This window comes from Cricetulus griseus, chromosome 9, assembly GCF_003668045.3.
Source record: "Cricetulus griseus strain 17A/GY chromosome 9, alternate assembly CriGri-PICRH-1.0, whole genome shotgun sequence".
Classification (NCBI taxonomy): domain Eukaryota; kingdom Metazoa; phylum Chordata; class Mammalia; order Rodentia; family Cricetidae; genus Cricetulus; species Cricetulus griseus.
Window position 1 is genome coordinate 13281940 of NC_048602.1, and position 21667 is coordinate 13303606.

Genomic DNA, 21667 nt, shown 5'->3' on the forward strand with positions numbered 1-21667 from the left:
TTAAAAAGTCACAACATCCTCCCTCTAAACATATAACATTTGAAAATTACAGATTGATTACTGATAACACAGCAAGTTCTACAGTTAAATAATATTTCCTTTGGTGCAAATACCATCTCAAACCATCTTCACAAGGGGAAACAATTTTCCTTTCAGGGTCTGTTGACTTTCAAGGATGTGGCAATCAATTTCTCCAAGGAGGAATGTGGCAATCAATTTCTCCAAGGAGGAATGGGAATTCCTGAATACATCTCAGAGGGATTTGTACAGAGCTGTCATGTTGGAGAATTACAGCAACTTGGTTTCTGTAGGTGAGAATAAATTAATTTCTGATTGCTACTTAGCCCTAGGAATGTGTAACAACTTGTATTAGTACTTTGAATTATTTTCTATTAATGAATATCATCTCCTAATCATCCCTAGATATTGGTGAACATATGTTTACTGCAACTTTTCTTTTGTTGTTTTAAATAATCTTTTAATTTAGCCTAACTTTCAACTCATTAACATATGATGTTATTTTTTTCATTCAGTAGCAATAATGTGTGAATGTAGTTTGAATTCAAAAGTTTTATATTTGTTATTTTGTAGTGAAAGGGAACTTGAAGGTTTAAAAACTTATAATTAATTTCTTAAAAGTTTACAACACTGGCCAGGTGGTGGTAGCTCACTCGTTTAATACCAGAACTTGTGAGGCAGAGGCCAGCAGAACTCTATGAGGTCAAGACAAGCCTGGTCTACAAAAGCTAGTTCAGCAGTGCCTCCAAAGCCACAGAAAAACCTGTTTCAAAATCCCTATCCCACAAAATGTTCACAATTCCTGTCAAGTATTTACTAATAAGACTGCACTTATGATTCTCTCCTTATGTTCATTTATGTTCACTGAGTCCAAGCTTGTGTTACAACCCAACATTTTTCCGCATTATATAAAGAAATTATCTCATGTTTCTTCTAATTCATAGGCCTTTCTAAATCAAAACCGGAGCTAGTCACCTGTCTTGAACAAAACAAAGAACCTTGGATGGTGACTATAGAGGAAGCAGAAGGAATGGAACCAGGTAAGTTGAAAGGAAACAATCGTTCATGTGTGGATTACCAAACAAGGAATGAACAACAACTGGAGTGGGATTAGACCTGTTGCTTACTACAAATAATGCCCAAGTCTTTCTTTTAGAATTGTGTACTAGAATCCAGCACACAGATGACATTACATGGTTTACCTGAATTTCATCAGAATAGTAACTGGATAAAATTTAGTATGCTAATAGCAATTATGTGTGGTGACACTGTATGTGTGGTTTTATTTCATGTTCCAATATATGACTGAACTTTTCTAATGCATGTCAGTGGTAAATGTATTAAATTTTTGTCTTTTTCAAGAAAGTGTTTCTCTGTGAAGGTTTGGAGCCTATCCTGGCACTCACTCTAGAGACAAGCCTTGCCTCGAACTCACAGAGTTCTGCCTGCCTCTGCCTCCAGAGTGCTGGGAATAAATGAGTGCACCCCCAAATCCCAGCATTATATGGATTACTTTTACTATTTTTTCTATATTTTGGAACATTTTAAAAATATATCTGCATCAGGTTATTTTTCTTTCATTTACCTCTTTGTGTACCACCCTTTTACTACCCTAACCCAATGTCATGATTCCCCAACACATTTTATTTCTCTATCAAAAACAATCAAAAATACATAAAAATACAGGAAGATTTGGGCTGACTAATTGTTTTGAAACAAAAACTTTGAATTTTATTTATATACCCTGGGGTTAAGCAACTGAAAATCCAATTTTCATACTCCTGGAAATTAGGGATCACACTTATTTTCTTGTCAAAAATATGACTTTTGATCTACTTTCAATATACAAGCTAAGATTTTGGTTGTCTTGAGCTTGTGTGGGTTTTGGCCTGGCTGTCACAGACTTGATAATCATATGTTGATTGGTTATTTACTATTTCAAAATTCTGCTTCAATAGTGTCATCTAATCTTTCTATCCTATAAGTTCTCTCTGAATGCAATTATTCTATTTATTCATAGGTGCCTCCATCCTGATGGGAGCGCTAAGATGAAAAGAAACCTATATAGGGCTTAATTTCCAAAATCTCCATGTTAAGCTTCTCTAGTAAAGGATGAGTGAAGCACCAATCTATGGGATCAACAATATACTATTAGTTTAATGCCACGTTCATTAAGTGGAATAATAATAGTTTTTATGTAGTGCCCATGCCAATTTCATATCAGTTTCTTGTCTCTAAAGCAGTTTCAGATATGGGTTCCAACAATGGAGTTGGCAGTAATAGTCAAATACTCATTAGTCTTTACCAACACATCCCTGCCACTTTTGTGCATATCTTCTAGGCCAGTCAAAATATGTGGTCACATGGTACATATCATGGAAAATTGATGACTATGCTCTCCCTGTGTAGCATATATAATACTTTATTTTTGGACTATTTTTTATTTGAATTACAAGCAAGAATGAATTATATGACAATCCATTTCCCTTCTCCCTCCCTTCCTCCCCTACCACACCCCAACTAAAACCCTACCTATAACATATCCTTTCTTCTAATCTTCACCTGACTCAATTTCTGATCCATCATGACCTCTGCATCCTTCCTTTTCTTCCCTTCTCACAGCTCCCTCAACCTCTTCCCATGTTCTCAATTTGTCAGGGGATGGTGACTCTTTCCCCTTCTCCAGGGGACAAAGTTAGTCTCTTTTAGGGTACTCCTTGTCTAATAGTTTTGCTGGCTATGTGGACTGCAGGCTGGTAATCCTTTACTCTATCTCTAAAATCCACATATGAGCGAGTACATATCATTTTTGTCTTTTTGTGACTGGGTTACCTTGCTCAGAATGGTTTCTTCCAATTCCATCCATTTACCTGCAAATTTCAAGATTCCATTGTTTTTTTTTTTTTTTTTTTTTTTTCTGTTGAGTAGTACTCCATTGTATAAATGTACCACATTTTCTCTATCCATTCTTCAGTTGAGGGGCATCTAGGCTGCTTCCAGTTTCTGGCTATTACAAATAGTGCTGCTATGAACAACTTTGAACAGATGTGCTTGCTGTATGAATGTGCTTCTTTTGGGTATATGCCTAGGTGTGTAATTACTAGATGTTGTGGTAGACTGATTCCCAATTTCTTTTTTTTTATGTTCATAGAAGCTTTATTCATAGTAGCCAGAAACTGGAAACAAACTACATGTCCCTCAACTGAAAAATGGGTTTAAAAAATGTGGTACATTTACACAATGGAAAACCACTCAGCTGTGAAAAACAATGATATTATGAAATTTTCAGGCAAATGGCTGGAACTTGAAAAAATCATCCTGGGTGAGGCAACCCAGACCAAGAAAGACAAACATGATATGTACTCACTTTTAAGTGGATATTTGATGTAAAGTAAAAGATAACCATGCTATAGCCCACAGATCCAGAGAGGCTCAGTAACAAGAAGGACTTAAGGGGGGATGGAAAGATCTCCTGGGAAGGGGAAATAGAATAGATTTCATAGGTAACTGGGGGGTGGGTGGGGTTGAGAACAGACGGGATCAACTGGGGGGTGGAGAGGGAGAAAATACTGGGAGAAACGACTGGAATTGGGGGCAAGATGGAAACCTAATGTAAGTGAAAGTCCATGGAATCTACGAGAGTAACCCTAGCAAAGACTTCTAGTATTGAGGGACACAGAGGATCCTGAGCCAGCCATCTTCTGTGACCAGGCAGGCCCTCAAGTGGAGGGATTGGGACACCAACCCAGCCACCAAATCTTCAACCTGCAGTTTGTCTGGTCTGCAGAGTGTTCTGGGTGCAGAGCCTGGCAGAATCCTCATCAAAGAGACCAGAGAGACTTCATCCAGCAACTGTAGGAGCAGATGGAGAGTCCCACAGCCCAAATTAGGCAGAGCTTGGGGAGTCCTGTGGAGGAAGGGTAGGAAGGATCAAAGAAACCAGAGGGGTCAGGGACACTGAAAGAACATAGTCCACAGAATCAATAGACCAGGACTCATGGGGGAGTCACATAGATCAAGGAGTCTGTAGGGGTCTGACCTAGGTCCCCTGTATATACGTTATGGCTGAGTAGATTGGTGTTCTTGTGAGAGTCCTAAAAGTGGGACCAGGGGTAGTCACTGACTCTTTTGCCTACTGTTGGGACACTTTTCCTCCTAATGGGTTGCCTCATACAGCCTTGATGTGATGGTATGTGCCAGGTCTTATGCAGCATATCATTCTGTGTTTGTTTGCTGTCTCTGGGAGGACTGAACTTTTCTGAGGGGAGATGGAGGGGAGAGTGGGGGGATGGGAGGGAGGAGAAACTTAAGTAGTGTTGTAATATATGAGAGAATAATAATAATAAATAAAAGCACAAGTTTCTACCTCAACACTATTCTAACTACATGCCACAGTTTCTATGTATATATAATATTTTCAATTTTCTTTGGTTCAAAATATTCTTAAATTTCCATATGATTATTTTTGCCTTTAGTCATATAGATATGATATTCACTGATTATTTTCAAGCATTTAAAGTTTTTTAGTTATGGCTTTGCTAACTATTTCTATTGTGGTCAAAGAATATATTGTATCTGTTATATTTACATCCTTGGAGATATATTGAGACTTGTCCAGCATTCTGTCAATTTTAATAAACTATTCTTCAAGCAATTAATGTATAGATCCTGCACTATGGTAATGCAATTTTTAATATTAGTTAGGTATATTGAATCTATGAGTAGCAATGTTCACATGCAACATGTGTCATATAATGATATTTTGTCAATGTTGAGCCACATATATGATGATACACTCTGTGATGTCCACATGTGATGAAATCACCCAATGATACATTTCTCAGAATATAGCTACCATCGATTTGTAACAGAGGCATGGCCCCTGATACTGTGACCAAAAATTCCAACCAAAGTAATGGAAGTTAAGAAGGACATGTTTTGTCTCACACTTTCAGAGGGCTGTCGTTCGTCATGGTAGGGAGGCTGGTAGAGTAGCTCCCTTCAGAGAGTGTGAGTGTGTGTCTATCTACATCATAGGACACCCACCAGTAGGCAGAGAAAGAACAACCAGAAACAGGGACCAGGTTGAACCTCAAGGGGTTGTCCTAACCTCTTCACTGCCAGTGAATTTCCAGCTGGAAAAGCCCTTGAAAGGCTGCCTGCCAACGAGTACTTAACTCATAAACCCAAAGGGGATATTTTATATTGGAAATATGATCACCACTATTCTTTTATTCTTTCTTCTTTTACTATAATCCTTCATATTTACCCACTAAGAACAAGTATAAAAAGTCAGTTTTATTATTATTTCTCCTATTTCTTTGAGATTATAATTACATCATTTCCCCCTTTCCTTTCCTCCCTCCAAAACCTCCAAAATACACTTCCTTGGTCTCTTTCAATTCGTGGCCTCTTTTCTAATTAATTGTTGTTACCTACATATATGTGTACATGTTACCTACATATTTGTATGTATGAATCTATATCTCTATTCCTAAATATTTAAGTATTACCTGATCATTCTGTATAATGCTACCTGTATGTACATTTCCAGATCTGACCATTTGGTACAGGATAACCAATTGGTGGCTCATCCCAGAAGATTATGGCTCCAAATATCAGCTTTCCTTAGATGCCTGTAGTTCTCTGAGTAGAGTTGAGGTTTTCTCTCATTCATGTTAGCATGTGTCTTGTTATTGTTCTTGTTCAGCAACAGGTTTAAGCAGTCACAGTGTAGTTTCTGATATTCCTAGGAAACTCAGTCTTACAGTAAGTTCCCTGTTCCTCTGGCTCTTATAATCTTTTCACCCCATCTTCATCAATCATCCTTGAGCCTGGCGTGCAGGAGTTGTGGTGTAGATGTATCCATTGGGACTGGGGTTCACTTCACTGCATTTTGATGGGTTGTGGTTTCTGGTAATGAGCTCCATCTGTTTCGAAGAGAAGTTTCCTTGATGAGGAATACACTATTTGGCTGGACCCGTTATGGAGCTAGTTAGTGGCTGAGCTGGTTTGAGATGGTTACTTCCTGACCCGGTTGTGATCCCATAGTTCATCTGCGGTCTGTGGGCAGATGGACGCTCATCTACCTCCTCGATGCGCCCCTTGCCAACCGGAGCCTGGGGGCTGTGTGAATGTGTACGAGAACCGCAGTGCCACCTGAGAGCAAGGGACCAAGACCCACAGGCTTTGGCTTTGAGATCTCGATTCCCAATTTCTTGAGGAATTGCCAAACTAATTTCCAAAGTGGCTGTACAAGTTGGCACTCCCACCAGCAGTGGAGAAGTGTTCCCATTTTTCCACATCCCCTCCAGCATAAACTGTCATTGGTGTTTTTGATTTTACACATTCTGACAGGAGTAAGATGGTATCTCAGATTTATTTTGATTTGCCCTTCCCTGATGACTAAGGATGTTGAACACTTACTTATGTGTCTTTCAGACATTTTAAATTCCCCCATTGAGAATTGTCTATTTAGTTCTGTACTCCAATTTTTAACTGGATTGTTTGGTGTTTTGGAGACTAGCTTCTTGAATTCTTTTTATATTTAATAAATCAGCCCTATGTCAGATGTGGGGTTGGTGAATATCCTTTCCCTGTCTGTGGGCTGCTGTTTTGTCTTGATGACTGTTTCCTTTGCTTTACAGAAGCTTCTCAGTTTCAGAAGGTCCTATGTATTTATTGTTTATCTCAGTGTCTGTGTCATAGGGTTATGTTCAGGAATCAGTCTCCTGTACCAATTAATCCAAGGGTATTTCCCAATTTATCTTGTAATAGGTTCAGTGTGGTTGGGTTTATGTTGAGGTCTTTGATCCATTTTGACTTAAGTTTTATGCAGGGTGAAAGGCTTGGGTCTATCTGTAGTCTTCTGCATGTTTATATCCAGTTATGAAAGCACCATTTGTTGAAGATGTTCTCTTTTTTCCATTGTATATATTTGGATTGTTTGTCAAAAATCAGGTGTTTGTAGGTGTGTGGGTTAATACCAGGGTTTTCAACTCTATTCCATTGGTCTACCTGTCAATTTTTGTGCCAATACCATGCTGTTTTCAGGACTATAGCTCTGTAATAGAACTTGAAGTCAGGGATGGTGATGCCTCCAGAAGTTCCTCTATTGTACAGGGTTGTTTTGGCTATCCTGGGTCTTTTGTTTCTCCATATAAACTTGAGAATTGTTCTTTCAAGGTCAGTGAAAAATTGTTTTGTGATTTTGATGGGGATTGCATTGGATCTGTAGATTGCTTTAGGCAAGATTGCCATTAATACTATGTTGATCCTGCCTATCCAAGAGCACGAGAGAGCTTTCCATTTTCTGCTATCTTCTTTAATTTCTTTCTTTAGAGACTCAAAATTCTTATGGTACAGGTCTTTCACATTTTGGTTAGTATTACCCCAACGTATTTTATGTTGTTTGTGGCAATTGTAAAGGATGATGTTTCTCTGATTTATTTCTCTATCAATATGTCATCTGTATATTGTAGGGCTACAGATTTTTTGAGTTAATCTTGTATCCTACCACATTGCTGAAAGTGTTTTTTAACTGTAGGTGTTCCCTGGTGGAGGTTTTTAGGTCACTTATGTAGACTATCATATCATCTGCAAATAGTGAGAGTTTGACTTCTTCCTTTCCAGTTTATATTCCCTTGATCTCCTTTTGTTGTCTTACTGTTCTAGATAGAACTTCAACGACAATATTGAGGAAGTATGGAGACAGTGAACAGCTGGTTTTGTTCTTGATTTTCGAGGGATTGCATTGAATTTCTCTCCATTTAATTTGATGTTGGCTGTCAGCTTGCTGTATATTGCTGTTATTATGTTGAGGTATATTCCTGTTATCCCTGATTTCTCTAAGACCTTTTTAATGAAGGGTTTTGGATTTTGTCAAATGCTTCTCCTGGCATCTAGTGAGATGATCATGTGATTTTTTTCCCTCAGTCTGTTTATATGGTGGATTACATTGATAGATTTTTGTATATTGAACCATCCTTGCATCCCTGGGATGAAGCCTACTTGATCGTGTTGGATGATTTCTCAGATTTGTTCTTGCATTCAATTTGCCAGTATTTTTTTATTGGTTTTTCGAGACAGGGTTTCTCTGTGGCTTTGGAGGCTGTCCTGGAACTAGCTCTTGTAGACCAGGTTGGTCTCGAACTCACAGAGATCCGTCTGATTCTGCATCCCGAATGCTGGGATTAAAGGAGTGTGCCACCACTGCCCGGCTTGATTTGCCACTATTTTATTGAAAAATTTTCCATCAATGTTCGTGGGCAATTTTGGTCTGTAGTTATCTTTCTTAGTTGTGTCTTTCTGTGACTAGGGTATCAATGTTATTGAAACATATATAATACTTTAAAGCACTATGAATGCATTTCATTTGTTTTGAAGTATCCAGTTGAATATAAGTTTGATATTTTCCCATTCAATCATTTCAGTATTCTGACATCATTCTTGGGTTCTTGATGGTAAATAATCTGTAAGTTTGGAATTTTACAGCAGAAAATAATGTGACAAATTACTTTTATCAGGGATTTTTTTTGTCTGCACATGATTTCAAGTTTGGAATTGTGAACACTATACAGGCTGTTGTTTCTCCATCTTGTCTTGGTCCTTCTAGATAGTTTTCTCTCCAACATCCATATACATACTGTCACTTATGAAATAGTCACTTTGAGGCTTAATTTCTATCCATAATTTATTGGCCAAGGAAACAGGCTTCTTATTTGCTAGGGTTCTTATAAATTAATGCATCTCTAGTATTCCTAGCTGTTGTTTAGATAGGTAATGCCCCGGTGTCCTTACTCCCTAGTAGCTACATAGCATCTATTGCCGCTGTCTGCCTTCTCCATCACCTCCTCCCCTGTCCCCCAACAACCCTACCAAGCCCTGATGATATCCTGCCTCAGCACCACTGGGAGGGTGAGGCCCTCAATGCTGGATCTTCAAAGTCTGTCATATCATCCCAGGCAGGGCCTACTCCCTCACCCATGTGTACAAACTGAGAGAGCATCCCTTCATGGGGAATGGGCTCCCAAATTCCACTTGAGTGCCAGGCATAAATACTGGTCTACTACTTGAGGGCCCATAGATTGCCCAGGCCACCTCACTGTCACCCATACTCAGGAGGTCTGGATCAGTCCATTGCTAGCCACTCAGCCATCAGTCTGGATTCTCTGAGCTCCCACATGTTCAGGTCAGTTTTCACCTGCCCAGTATTTACCCCATTGCTCATCACTCCTCCAACTCTGCTACTTGGTTCTAGAAGTTCAGTTCAGTGTTAAGCTGTGGCTGTCTGCCTCTGCTTCCATCAACCACTGGATGAAGGCTCTAGGATGGCATATAAGGTAGTCATCAATATCATTACTAGAGAAGGACGTTTAAGGTAGCCACTCCTCTGATGTTCAGATTGCCTGTTGGTGTCATCTTTATAGATATTTGGAAATCTCCTTAGTGCCTGATTTCTCTTTAAACCTATAATGGCTCCCTCTATTATGATATCTCTTATTTAATCTCCTCTATTCTTCCTCTGAGTCATCCTTCCTGCTACACCATGTCCTCCTGTCCCCTCTTCTTCTCCACTCTCTTTCTACCAGCTCCCTCTCCCCTTCCCTTATCCTCCCCATATTCTCAGGAGATCCTGCAAAATTCCTGAAGAAGCCATTTTTAAAGGAGCCATGCATCTTATCACAACCAACAAGAGAACCTTTGTGAAAAATTGTGTCTACTAAGAAGCTGTTTTTTTATGCTTTATGTTGAAATTCTTGTCAAATATCTGGTCCAATTGTAATTTTGGTTTTGAGCCTGGACTGTAAAGTCTGAGCTATTCCTGCATACCATCAGAACCAACTGTATTTCCCTCTCTGTCTGTGTAATAGTCCTACTAGTTTTCTTTCTCTTTGCATTCTGTGTCCACACAATCAGTTATGAAATAACCACTCTGAGGATTAGTCTCTATTTATAATTGTTTGGAAAAGATCTTAGGCTTCTTATTGGCTAATTCTACCCAATAAATTAACAAATTTCTATTTTCTCTTTATTTATCTCAAACATAAATTTCTTTTGCATACCAATCATATTTGCTTCACCCTCCAATGCTCCCACTCACCCCTACCACTTCCTTGCCAACCCGCCTCCATCTACTCCTCAGAGATGATGATGCCTCCCATGGGGAATCATCAAATCTTTCACATTATTTGGGATAGAACCAAGACTACCTATGTCTAAAATGAGAATGGTATCCCTCCATAGGTAATGGGCTCCAAAAAGCCAGTTCATGCACTAGGGATAAAGACTGGATTCACTACCCGTGGCCCATTGACAGATCCATGCCACCAATTGACACCTTCTTTAATGTGCCTAGTTATGTCTTATTCCTTCAGATTCCACAGCTGTCATTCTGCAGTCTGTGACCTTCCACATGTTAAGGTCAGCTGTTTCTGTGTATTTGCCAACATAATCTTCACCTCTTTGCTAATCATTCTTCCATCTTCACAATATACTCCAGCAGTTCAGCTCTGTGCTTAGCTTTGAATCTCTGCTTTCATCTCCTACTGAATGAAGGCTCTGTGATGGCAATTAAGGAAATCATCAACCTCATTTTAGGGGAAGGATATTTATGATAGTCTCTACAATATTAGTTGAGGTCATCCTTGTGGAGTCCTGGGAATTTCCCTAAGCTAGTTTATCTTTAACACCATAGTGGCTCCCTCTATCAAGGTATCCCTTTCATTATTCTCCTTCTTTATCCTTCCCCCAACTTGACCTTCCTAATCACTCAGATTCTACTCCTCCTTCCCCGTTGCCTCTCCTCTTCTCCTGTCTCCCAAACCCATACTCCCATGCTCCCAATTTACTCAGATATTGACCATTTTGCCTTCTCTGGGGTCCATGTTTGTCTCTCTTATGGTACTCCCTGTTCCTAGTTTGTTGGACTTGTGGATTGTAAGCTGGTTATGCTTTCTTTTATGTCCAATATCCACAAATGAGAGAGGGAATACCATGGATATATTCCTTTTCCTAAGTTACCTGAGGCAGGATTTTTTTTCTGTTTTCATCCATTTTCCTGTGAATATCAAGATGTCATTTTTATTAACCACTGAGTAGTATCCCATTGTGTATATGTATCACAATTTCCTTATTCATTCTTCAATTGATGAGTGTATGCATTGTTCTGGCTATTACAGAAAATGCTAGTATGAACATAGATGAATAAACATCCTTGTGGCATGAGTGTGAATCTTTGGCTATATGCCCAAGAGTGGTATTGCAGGGTTTTGAGGGACATCAATTTCCAGTTATCTGATTGACTGCCATACAGATTTCCAAAGAGGCAGTACAAGGTTACACTCCACTAGCAATGGAGGAATGTTCCCCTTACCACACATACTCTCCAGTATAAGCTTTATTTAACATATTTTGGTATTAGCCATTTGATAGGTGCAAGATAGTATCTCAGAGTTGTTTTGATTTGCATTTAACTGATGACTAAGAGTGCTGATCCATTGCTTAAGTGACTTTTGGCCATTTTCTATCCTTCTATTGAGACTTCTTTACTTAGTTCTGCACTCTAATTCTTAAATGGATTATACAGTTTCTTGGGTTCTTTGTTTATTTTGGAAGTCAACAATTTGTCAGATATGGGGTTGGTGAAGATCTTTCCCAGTTCTGTGGCATGCCGGTTTTTCTTGTTGACTGACTGTGTCTTTGCCTTACAGTAGTTACTCAGTTTGAAGAGGTCCCATTAATTAATTGTTGATCTCAGTGTGTGTGCTACTGGCAATATTTTCAGACAGTGGTCTCCTGTACCAATTCGTTCCAGGGTCCTGCCATTTTGTCTCCTAAGAGGTTCAGTGTAGATGGATTTAAATAGAGGTCTTTGATCCATTTCTACTTAAGTTTTGTTCATGGTGATAGAAATGGACCTGTCTGCAATCTTCTACAGGTTAGCATTCAGTTATGTTGGCATCATTTGGTAAATATTTTATATACTGTATAATTTTAGCCTTTACTTCAAAACTCAGGTGTCTGTACATATATGGAGTAATATTAGTGTGTTCAATTAGATTCCATAGTTATACCTGTCTGTTTTTTGTGCCAATACCAAGCTATTTTAATCACTAAAGCTCTATAATAGAGCTTGAAATCAAAGATGGTGATGCCTAAAGAAGTTCATTTATTGTAAAGGATTGTTTTGGCCATCCTGTTTTGCTTTGTTTTTCCATATAAATTTGAATATTATTCTTTCAAAATCTGTGAAGGATAGTTACTGGATTTTGATGGGAATTGCATTGAATTTATAGCTTGCTTTGTTTGGATTGCAATTTTTACTATGTTGATCCTACATAGCCATTAGGGATTAAATTGGTTACTAGTTCTTGATTTATTTTTGGTAAATCATATTTATCCAGAAAATTGTCCATTTCCTTTAAATTTTCCAATTTTGTGGAGTCCACGTTTTCAAAGTATCAGTTGATTATTGTCTTGATTTCCTCAGCGTGTTTTATGATGATCCACTTTTCATTTCATATTTGTTAATTTTCATGTTCTTTCTCTGCCTTTTGCTTAGTTTGGATAAAGGTTTGTTCAGCCTGTTGATTTTCCCAAAGAACCAACTCTTTGTTTCAATGATTCATTGTATCATTTATTTGTTTCTATTTATTGATTTTATCCCTCAATTTCATTTGATAGTGTCCACTCCTCCTGAGTTAGTTTGATTCTTTTTGTTTCAGAGCTTTCAGGTATGCTATTAAATCACTAATGTGGTAGGCCTCCTTTTGCTTTATGTATGCACTTAGTGCTTTGAACTTTCCTCTTAGCACTACTATCAGTCTATCCCATAAGTTTGTGCATGTTGTGTATTTATTTTCATTGTGTTCTAAGAAGCTGTAAATTCCTTTCTTTATTTCTTCCTTGACTGAGTGTGATGCAAATGAACACTGTTCAATTTCCATTATTCTGTAAGCTTTGTCATATCCTAGGCATTTCCTACTTTGGGTTGAATATGTTTTCTGTTCTTTGGACGTGGGCATCTTCATGTACTTATGTAAGTATTATTTGTAGGTTTGGCCTTTTCTCAATGTCCCAGATTTTTCTATATATTTTGTGTTAGCAATTTGTTGGAGTTAACATTTTGTTTGCTCAATGAATCTATTTCCTCTAAGGTATCCTCCACACCTGAGATTCTCTCTTCCATCTCTATAATTTTGTTGGTTATTCTTGCATCTATAGTACCTGACAATTTTTCCAGATTTTCCATTTCCAACATTCCCTACGATTATGTATTCTTTATTACCCGATTTCCTATTTTGTCTTGAACTCTTTGAATTTTTTCTTTTTTTTTTTTGTCTTCCCTTTCTTCCTTTAAGGGGTTTGTTGATAACTTGCATTTTTTTGTCTTTTCCTCAATTTCTTTAATGGAGTTCCTCATTTCCCGCCTTAACGGACTGTATCCTCTTCATAAGTTATTTTTAAAGTCATTTTCCTCTGCTTCATGGGATGTTTAGATCTGGCTGTTCTAGAACCACTAGAGTCTTATGGTGTCATCCTTTTGTTGCATGAGTTTTTTATCCTGTCATTTACACATCTCTTTCTTCAGTTGTTGCACATGGAAACCATGGTTCAGGGGGGCTCTCTTCCTCCATTTGCTGTAGATGGGGTTGTTGGTTAGGGGCTTCCTCTTTTACTCCTAGTGGGGGTCAGGCCAAGTTATGCTGGTGGCAGATCCAATGCTGGATGTTTTTCATGTGGAAATGCTCTATTCATGTAACTGGGGTTTAAGTGGGAGGGATGGGTATGAGATATGTCCCGTAAAACTAGAATTTAGAGGCAAAGGATCTCCAGTCCGTGGTGAAGGTTGGGATTTGGGGGCACCAAGATACATACCTCTCTATGGGGGGGCAAAGAATCCGATGGCAACAGATGTATTGGTGGATTGTTTGGTGTGTTGGGAGGCATTCCCCAAGTCTCTGGGGTTACTGTGCGCTGGACTGGATAGTAAATGTACTCCAGGGAAATGGGCTTAAAATTTAGAGGACTACAGTGGGGGAAAATGCACTTACTTCTCCTGGTATGGGTGGGGCAAAGGCACCAATGGTGGCAGATGTGGTAATGGATGTTTCCCTGTGTCAACCCGTTTCTATTAATCTTTGGCTTTGGCTTATGTAGGTGATACCCTGATGTCTTGCCTCCCTGGTGGATACATGGTCTCTCTTGACAAAGTTTTCCTTCTCTCTGCCTCTTTGTTTAGAATTCCTGCCCAGCTAATTCTGCCTTTCCATTGTTCAATAAAAGCTATATTCATCAACAAATATGACAAATAAATGGACCCTACCAGAAGAGGAAATATACAAGATATCCCGACCTAACTGGAGTGGGAGGGAGAAGGCTAGCAAGAGGATGGGGAGGAGAGAAAGGGAAGAGGGAGGCGCACATGAGGGGCCTGAAAATCAAGGTGAGGGAAGGACAGAAAGGGAGATCAAGAAAAGTTTCACATTAATAGAGGGAGCCATTAACACTTTAACAAGCATCGCATTAGGGAAAGTCCCACAAGGAAAATCCCAAAAGGAAAACAGCTATGAAGAATCTAAGCAATAATGGAATGTGTACATTTACTGACCTTCTCCTTAAACTACACTTATGACTACCTTGATTAATATCTTGGAGCCTTCACACATTAACTGAGATAACCAGATGCAGAGTTCCACAGCTAGTCACTGTGCCAAACACCTGTATTCCAGTTATAAGGAGGGAGTTGTGATAATGTGAACAAAGGAGTTAAGATAATGTTAAGGAATCACAATGAAACAGATGAACTGAGCATGTCGGACATCACTGAGTCCAGACTTGACACCTGGGCAACCTGTACAAGAATGAAATAGCCCAACTAAATGTGTTTGACAGTTGGGTGGTGGCATGAGCAGTTTATGGGGTTGCTGGAAGTGAAACCAGTATGTATTCCTAGTGCACAAACTTGCTATGAGACCATTACCTATCAAGGGATATATTATATATCAGAGATACAGAGGGAAAGGCTTTGGTCATGCCGTAATTTATGTGGCATACTGATGATGCCCATGTGAGTCCTCAGACTCTCTGAGGAGAGGATGGGGGTAGTTTGGGAAGATGGTGGGAGAGTAGTAGGAGTTAAGGGATTGGAAACAGTAATTGGTAGGTAAAATAAAATTGTTGGAAAATAAAAGTAGCCAAGAAAAAGCAAAGGGAAATATACAATCACAGCATACAGAGGGATATCCCCCATCTCTATACCATCTATTAAAAATGGCAGTGAAATTGATTTTACATATATAAATGTTTTAACAAGCTTTAACCAAAATACAATTCCTTATATTTCTTCAACACATTTGTTACGCGGTTCAGAGAGGTAACATAGTGTATAACTCCAGTTTATTCCCCAACACAGACAGAGGAAATCATATTCTGAAAACTACAATCTAATAACATATAACCACCCAGATATAGTCAATAATTATACAAATTTATTTTTCCACTTATAAAAGAAAAGGCCTGTAGTCTTAATTATTCCTCTTTCTATTTCCTCTTCTACCATACTGTAGCCTCCATACACTGATTTAATAAATTTTTAATTTCTCTTTCTTTTAGCATTAATAATTTTAATTATCCTTTCTGTGGAAAAATCCCACATATGCTACATGACCTTTGGCCGAAATCTAGGTACCTAAATTTAGACAGTCTATAGAAAACATAGTTAGCAAAATCTTAAATGCTGGAATCCATGAAATTGAGAAAACATGCACTGTTGGTCTTTCTAGGGTAAGTCAATTAGGATAATGTTTTACGTCCACACATTTAAAACCATTATGTGAAACACCAAAAACAAGTGATAAAATTATTAGTGTATAATCTAACAAAAATTAAGTCAAAATGACTCAGATAATATAACATATTACATGTCCTTAACTTGTACATAAAAAAAAACTTCTCAAGAAATGGCACCTTGATGGATTCAGTGCAAAATCCTACCACCCTTCTTAGAAGAACACCAATACACTTACAATTATATGACAAAATGGAAACTTTCCATGACAAGAATACATGAAAATCATTATCTACTAGGATCAAGAAATTATAAATGATTTTTATGACTGCTCCTAAGGTTACTTCTAGATTCTATTCTGCTTTGTGGGTTTGTGTCGGGGGGGGGTGTGTGTGTGTGTGTGTGTGTGTGTGTGTGTGTGTGTGTGTGTGTGCTTTATTATTGTCATCATAAATGTCATAGGTTCTTTAATGTGTCACATACTTATATGATTTAATATTGCTTGAAAATACAAAATAACCTATATTCTTGAGGAATAATCATGAATCCTTGCTGTTATTTTCCTCTCAATCCTTCATTTTTTGTACTGACCATCCTTCTGTCATAAGTGAATAATGCTCCTGAATTTCTGTTTCAAAATTGATAGTGTCCCTTGTCTGTCAAATCCCCAATCAAAGTACTTTGGACACCTAATGAATGGTATGAGCAAGAAAATTTTGCTGTGACATAGGTTATGTACATTATTGCTTGCTTAATGTAATATGATGCGATCTCAAATGATATAGTCATTAGCAATAAAGGTGGACTAAAATTCTCTAGTTATGTATTTGTTTTGCACACACACACATATGTGTGTATGAATACATTTACACACACACACACACACACACACACACACACACACACACATATATATATATATATATATATATATATATATATACGTTTAAACACACACACAAACACACACACACACAAATATATATGTAACAATAAAAATTATCAAATGCCAATCATTGATGAGGGAATATTGAAACATTTGGAATGAAAGTGACTGTGATAAGCTTGAATTGGTATACCTACATTTTAGTTAAATTTACATTTAAAATAGTTTGTGAATTTAACATTTGAACTCTGAGTTCTCATATTTTATTTTGAAATTCTAAATTTCACTATACATTGAAAATATGAATTTTATACAGTGTATGTCTTTCACCAATTCAATATGTTCTTAGGTATCTGAAGATATGGAAGTCCTATATAATTATCGTTATGATTGTGGAGATTTTAAAACCTTCTCTCCTCATGTCCACAAAGCTTTATGGAATGGATAGGCATTTGTTGTGCATGATTATTTTGTTGTTTTCTGTTTATTATTCACATTATTTAAATAACAACTTATTAACATATATTAATAATAACTATAGAAAAATCTACCTGTGATTTTTTAATTTAAATTAGAAACAACCCTGCTTAACATTTCAAACCCAGTTCCCTCTCCCCTCTTCCCCTGCAACCCACCTACCACCCACCTCATACCAGTTCAACTCCCCAGGGAAGGTGAGGCCTACCATGGGGATCCCCAAAGTCTAACATATTATCAAGGGCATGGACTAGGACCTCCCTCATGTGTCCTGGCTGAGAGAGCATCCATCCAAATGGAATGGGCTCCCAAAATACATCTGTATGCCAGGGATAAATACTGATCAACTACTAGTGGCCCCTTAGATTGCAGAGGCCTCCTCACTGACACCCATGTACAGGGGTTCTGGGTCATTCACATGTTGGCTCCCAGCCATTAGTCCTGGGTCTATGAGCACCCCTTGTTCAGGCCAGCTGTTTCTTTGAGTTTCATCTGCTCTGTCTTGACCCCTTTGCTCTTCACTCCATTCCAGGAGTTCAGTTCAGTGGTTAGCTTTGGGTGTCTGCCTCTGCTTACATTAGCCCTTGATGAACTGTCTAGGATGGTATATAAGGTAAGAATCAAACTGATTATTGGAGAAAGGCATTTAAGGTATCCTCTTCTCTGTTGATTAGATTGACTGTTGGTATCATCCTTGTAGATCTCTGGAGATCTCCCTAGTCCATGTCTCTCTTCAAATCTATAATGGCTCCCTCTATTACAATATCTCCCATCCTGGTCTTCTTTATTCTTCCTCCAACTCAAACTTCCTGGTCCCATACTTCCTTCTCTTCCCTCCTCTTCTTCTACTCTCTTTCTTCCACCTACTTCTCCCCTCCCCCTATGGTCCAAGTCTACTCAGGAGATCCTGAGCCCTTCCTCTTCTCCACCATAGCATGCATGACTCTATTAGTGTACTCCCTGTTTCCCAACCTCTGGCAGTGTGGATTGCAGGGTGACCATTCCCTGTTCCAGGTATAAAATCCATATATGAGTGAGGAGATATCATGTTTGTATTTTTGTGACTGGGTTACATCACTAATGTAATGATGGTTTCTTCTAATGCCATCCATTTGCCTGTGAATTTCAAGATTTCATTGTTTTTTTTTTATTTCTTGCTGAGTAGTACTCCATTGTGTAACTGTAGGTCATTTTCTCTATCCATTCTTCAATTGAGTGACATCTAGGTTGCTTCCTGGTTCTGGCTATTAAAGATAATGCTGCTATGAACAGAGTTGAACAGATGTCTTTGTTGTATTAATGTGTATCTTTTGGGTATATACCTAAGAGAGGAATTAGAGGATCTTGTGGTAGACTGATTCTAATTTTCCCCAGGAACCTCCATACTGATTTCCAAGTTGATGTACCGGTTGAAACTCATAACATCAATGGGGGAATGTTCCCCTTTCTCTATATCCTCTCCAGCATAAACTGTCCCTGGTGTTTTAGATTTTAGCCACTTAGAGAGGAGTAAGATGGTATCTGAGAGTTGTGTTGATTTTCATTTCCCTGAGGGTTAAGGATGTTAAACTCTTTCTAAAGTGTCTCTCAGACATTTTAGACTCCTCTATTGAGAATTTTCTATTTAGTTCTCTACCCCACAATTTACTTGGATTATTTGGTGTTTGGAGTCTAGATTTTGAGATATTTGAAAATCAGCCATTTGTGAATAAATTTCCCCATTCTGTGTGCTGCCATTTTGTCTTGTTTACTGTTTTCTTTGCCTTAAAAAAACTTCTCAGTTTCATGATGTCCCATTTATTAATTGTCAATCTCAGTTTCTGTACTACTGATTATGTTCAGGAAGGAGTCTCCTATACCAATTCTTTGATTTAAGTCCCACTTTTTCTTCTATTAAGTTCAGTGTGCCTGGATTTATGTTGAGGTCTTGGATCCATTTGTACTTAAGCTTTGTGCATGCTGATAGATATGTATCTATCTGCAGTCTTCTACATGGCAGCAGCCAGTTATTCCAGAAACATTTGTTGAAGATGCTTTCTTTTTTCCATTGTATAGAGTTAGCTTCTTTGTCAAAAATGAGGTGTTTGACAGGTTTGTGTGTTATTATCAGGGTTTTCATTTGGATTCCATTGGTCAACCTGTCTATTTTTGTGCCAGTACCAAGTGGATTTCTGGACTACTGCTCTATAATAGAGCTGGAAGTCTGGGATGGTGATGCCTCTGGAAGTTTGTTTATTGTACAGGTTTGTTTTGAGCTATTGTGGGTCTTTTGTTTTTCCATGTAAACTTGAGAATTATTATTTCAAGGTCTGTGAAGAATTGTGATGGTATTTTGATGGGGATTGCATTGAATCTGGTGTTTGCTTTTGACAAAAATTGCCATTTTTACTATTTTGTTCCTACCTCTCCAAGAACATGGGAGGTCTTTCAATTTTCTGGAATCTTCTTTAATTTCTTTCGGTAAAGACTCAAAGTTCTTGGGATACATCTCTTTTACTTGTTTGATAATCATTACCCCAAGGTATTTTTGGCAATTATAAAGGGTGATAATTTCTTTCTAAGCAAATTTATTTTCTGCATATAGTAGGGCTAGTAATTTTTTTAGTTAATCTTGTATCCTGGAAAATTGCTGAAAGTGGCTATCCACTGTACGAGTTCCTTGGTAGAGTTTTTTTGGAAACATATGTATATAAACTATCATATCATCTGCAAATAGTGAAGGTTTGACTTCTTCCTATCCAATTTGTATCCTCTTGATCCCCCTTTGTTTTCTTATTGCTGTAGCTGGAAATTCAAGTACAATTTTGAATAGATATGTAGATAGTTGTCTGCCTTTCCTTGTTCCTGATTTTAGAGGAATCACGTTGACTTTCTCTACATTCAGTTTGATATTGGCAGTTGTTTTGCTGTGTATTGCTTTTATTATGTCTAGGTATGTTCCTATTGTTAGACCCCCAGAAAAACTCAGGTATCCGGGGTCCCAGGCCATGACCACAGTCACCCCAATCACCAGGCAGATTCGAGAGCTTTATGCAAACTGCATGAGGCTTTATTGTTTTTTAACGAGCTAACCCCATGTTAGCTCGGGTCTTTCACCCACCCGCCATGGTGGATGGCTAGCAAAAACAACTCAAACTGGTTGCCTAGCCATCTTGTAGGGCAGCATAAGGGTAGTGTCTAGGGGTACGCACAGGCTCATGATTGGTGTGCTCCAGGTTTGGAGGGCTTGCCCTGTGTTGATTGGCCAATTGGTTGCTATGACCCATAGGCCCTCCCAGGGTGGTTGCTATTCTCTGCTAGTAATTGCTGTGTACTTGTCCATAAAGCACACCTAGAGCCATAAAGTATAGCTCCACCAGCTAATTTCTGATTGGTTCCTTGCACGAGGCAGGCACCAAACCTCTGGTGACCAAGGCAAGGTCATAGTGAGCATGTATTACTGTCATGGCTGCCGAAATGGGGGGCAGGTCCCTTCATTATCTGTTTCCTATTTCTACAATTATATACAGTTTTATCCCTGACTTAACACTGTTTACTCACCACATTTAGCCGCTCTTTCTTCTTTTTCCTGCTCGTGCTTCTTCTCCAACTGGTTCGCCCACGAGGACTATCTTTTCAAATTGTCCAAGCATCTGCCTTGTCCATTTCTTCCTGGTCTCCATGAGTTCTACCCCAGTTCTCAGGCTGTGCAACCAGGCGCCATTTTATTGTGACCCAGCATGTTTCAGCCTTGACCCATGAGGTTTGGCCTGAATGGGGGTGTGTGGACCTGGAAGCTCCTAGCAACCCAACAGTGATAAAACCCAAATACACGACTCTTGTCATCTTTAGAGAGCTCTCAGTTCCATGTTGTAGAACTAGAGTCATTTCTTTTTAGCCATCTTTTCTGCTGTTTGTTAACAATCCTGCCAATACCAAGAAGGAACCATTTCTCTCTCTATTCTCCTTTGTGCTCTGGTGGCTCACCCCTAACTCTTCTGTCCTCCCTAGTCACTCACATAAGTCTCACTCTGCTCAGGTGTAGGCCTATTCAGATGCTTATCCCCACAGAGATACAAATAGGAGGCATATTATCCTGAGGCCATGGTAAACAATTGTAGACTTACTGGCATTAACAATCCAATAGTTGGCCAGAGCTTTTGCGTGTTGGGTGTTCCTGTTTGCAGGATCAAGAGGCTGAGCCCCAAAATATTCCATAATAGAAATATTTGGGACTCCACAGATATCACATTATTTTATTTAGTAGTTTGTTTTACTTAAAGTTCATGAGGGAACATGGTCTGTAGCTCTCTTTCTTAGTTGTGTCTTTGTGTGGCTTAGGTACCAATGTAATTGTAGCCATGTAAAAACAGTTTGGAGGTGACCCTTCTGCTTATTTTGTGTGGAATAGTTTGAGGACTACTGGTATGAGCTCTTCTTTGAATTTCTGATAGAAGTGAAAACATCTGTTCCTTTTTTTTGTTGTTGGAGAATTTTTGATGACCGCCTCTATTTCT

At 38.6% G+C, this 21667-nt stretch overlaps 1 protein-coding gene across 1 annotated transcript in view; it reads left to right on the forward strand.

Annotated features, from left to right (window-relative positions):
* The first annotated feature begins 175 nt into the window (after positions 1-175).
* LOC118239318 (zinc finger protein 239-like) overlaps positions 176-21667 on the forward strand; it is a 40883-nt gene continuing 19391 nt past the window's right edge. Inside the window, exons 1-2 of the mRNA XM_035449119.1 lie at positions 176-311; positions 963-1058. Coding sequence (XP_035305010.1) covers positions 176-311; positions 963-1058 — 232 coding nt within the window. The remainder of the gene's footprint in view (positions 312-962; positions 1059-21667) is intronic.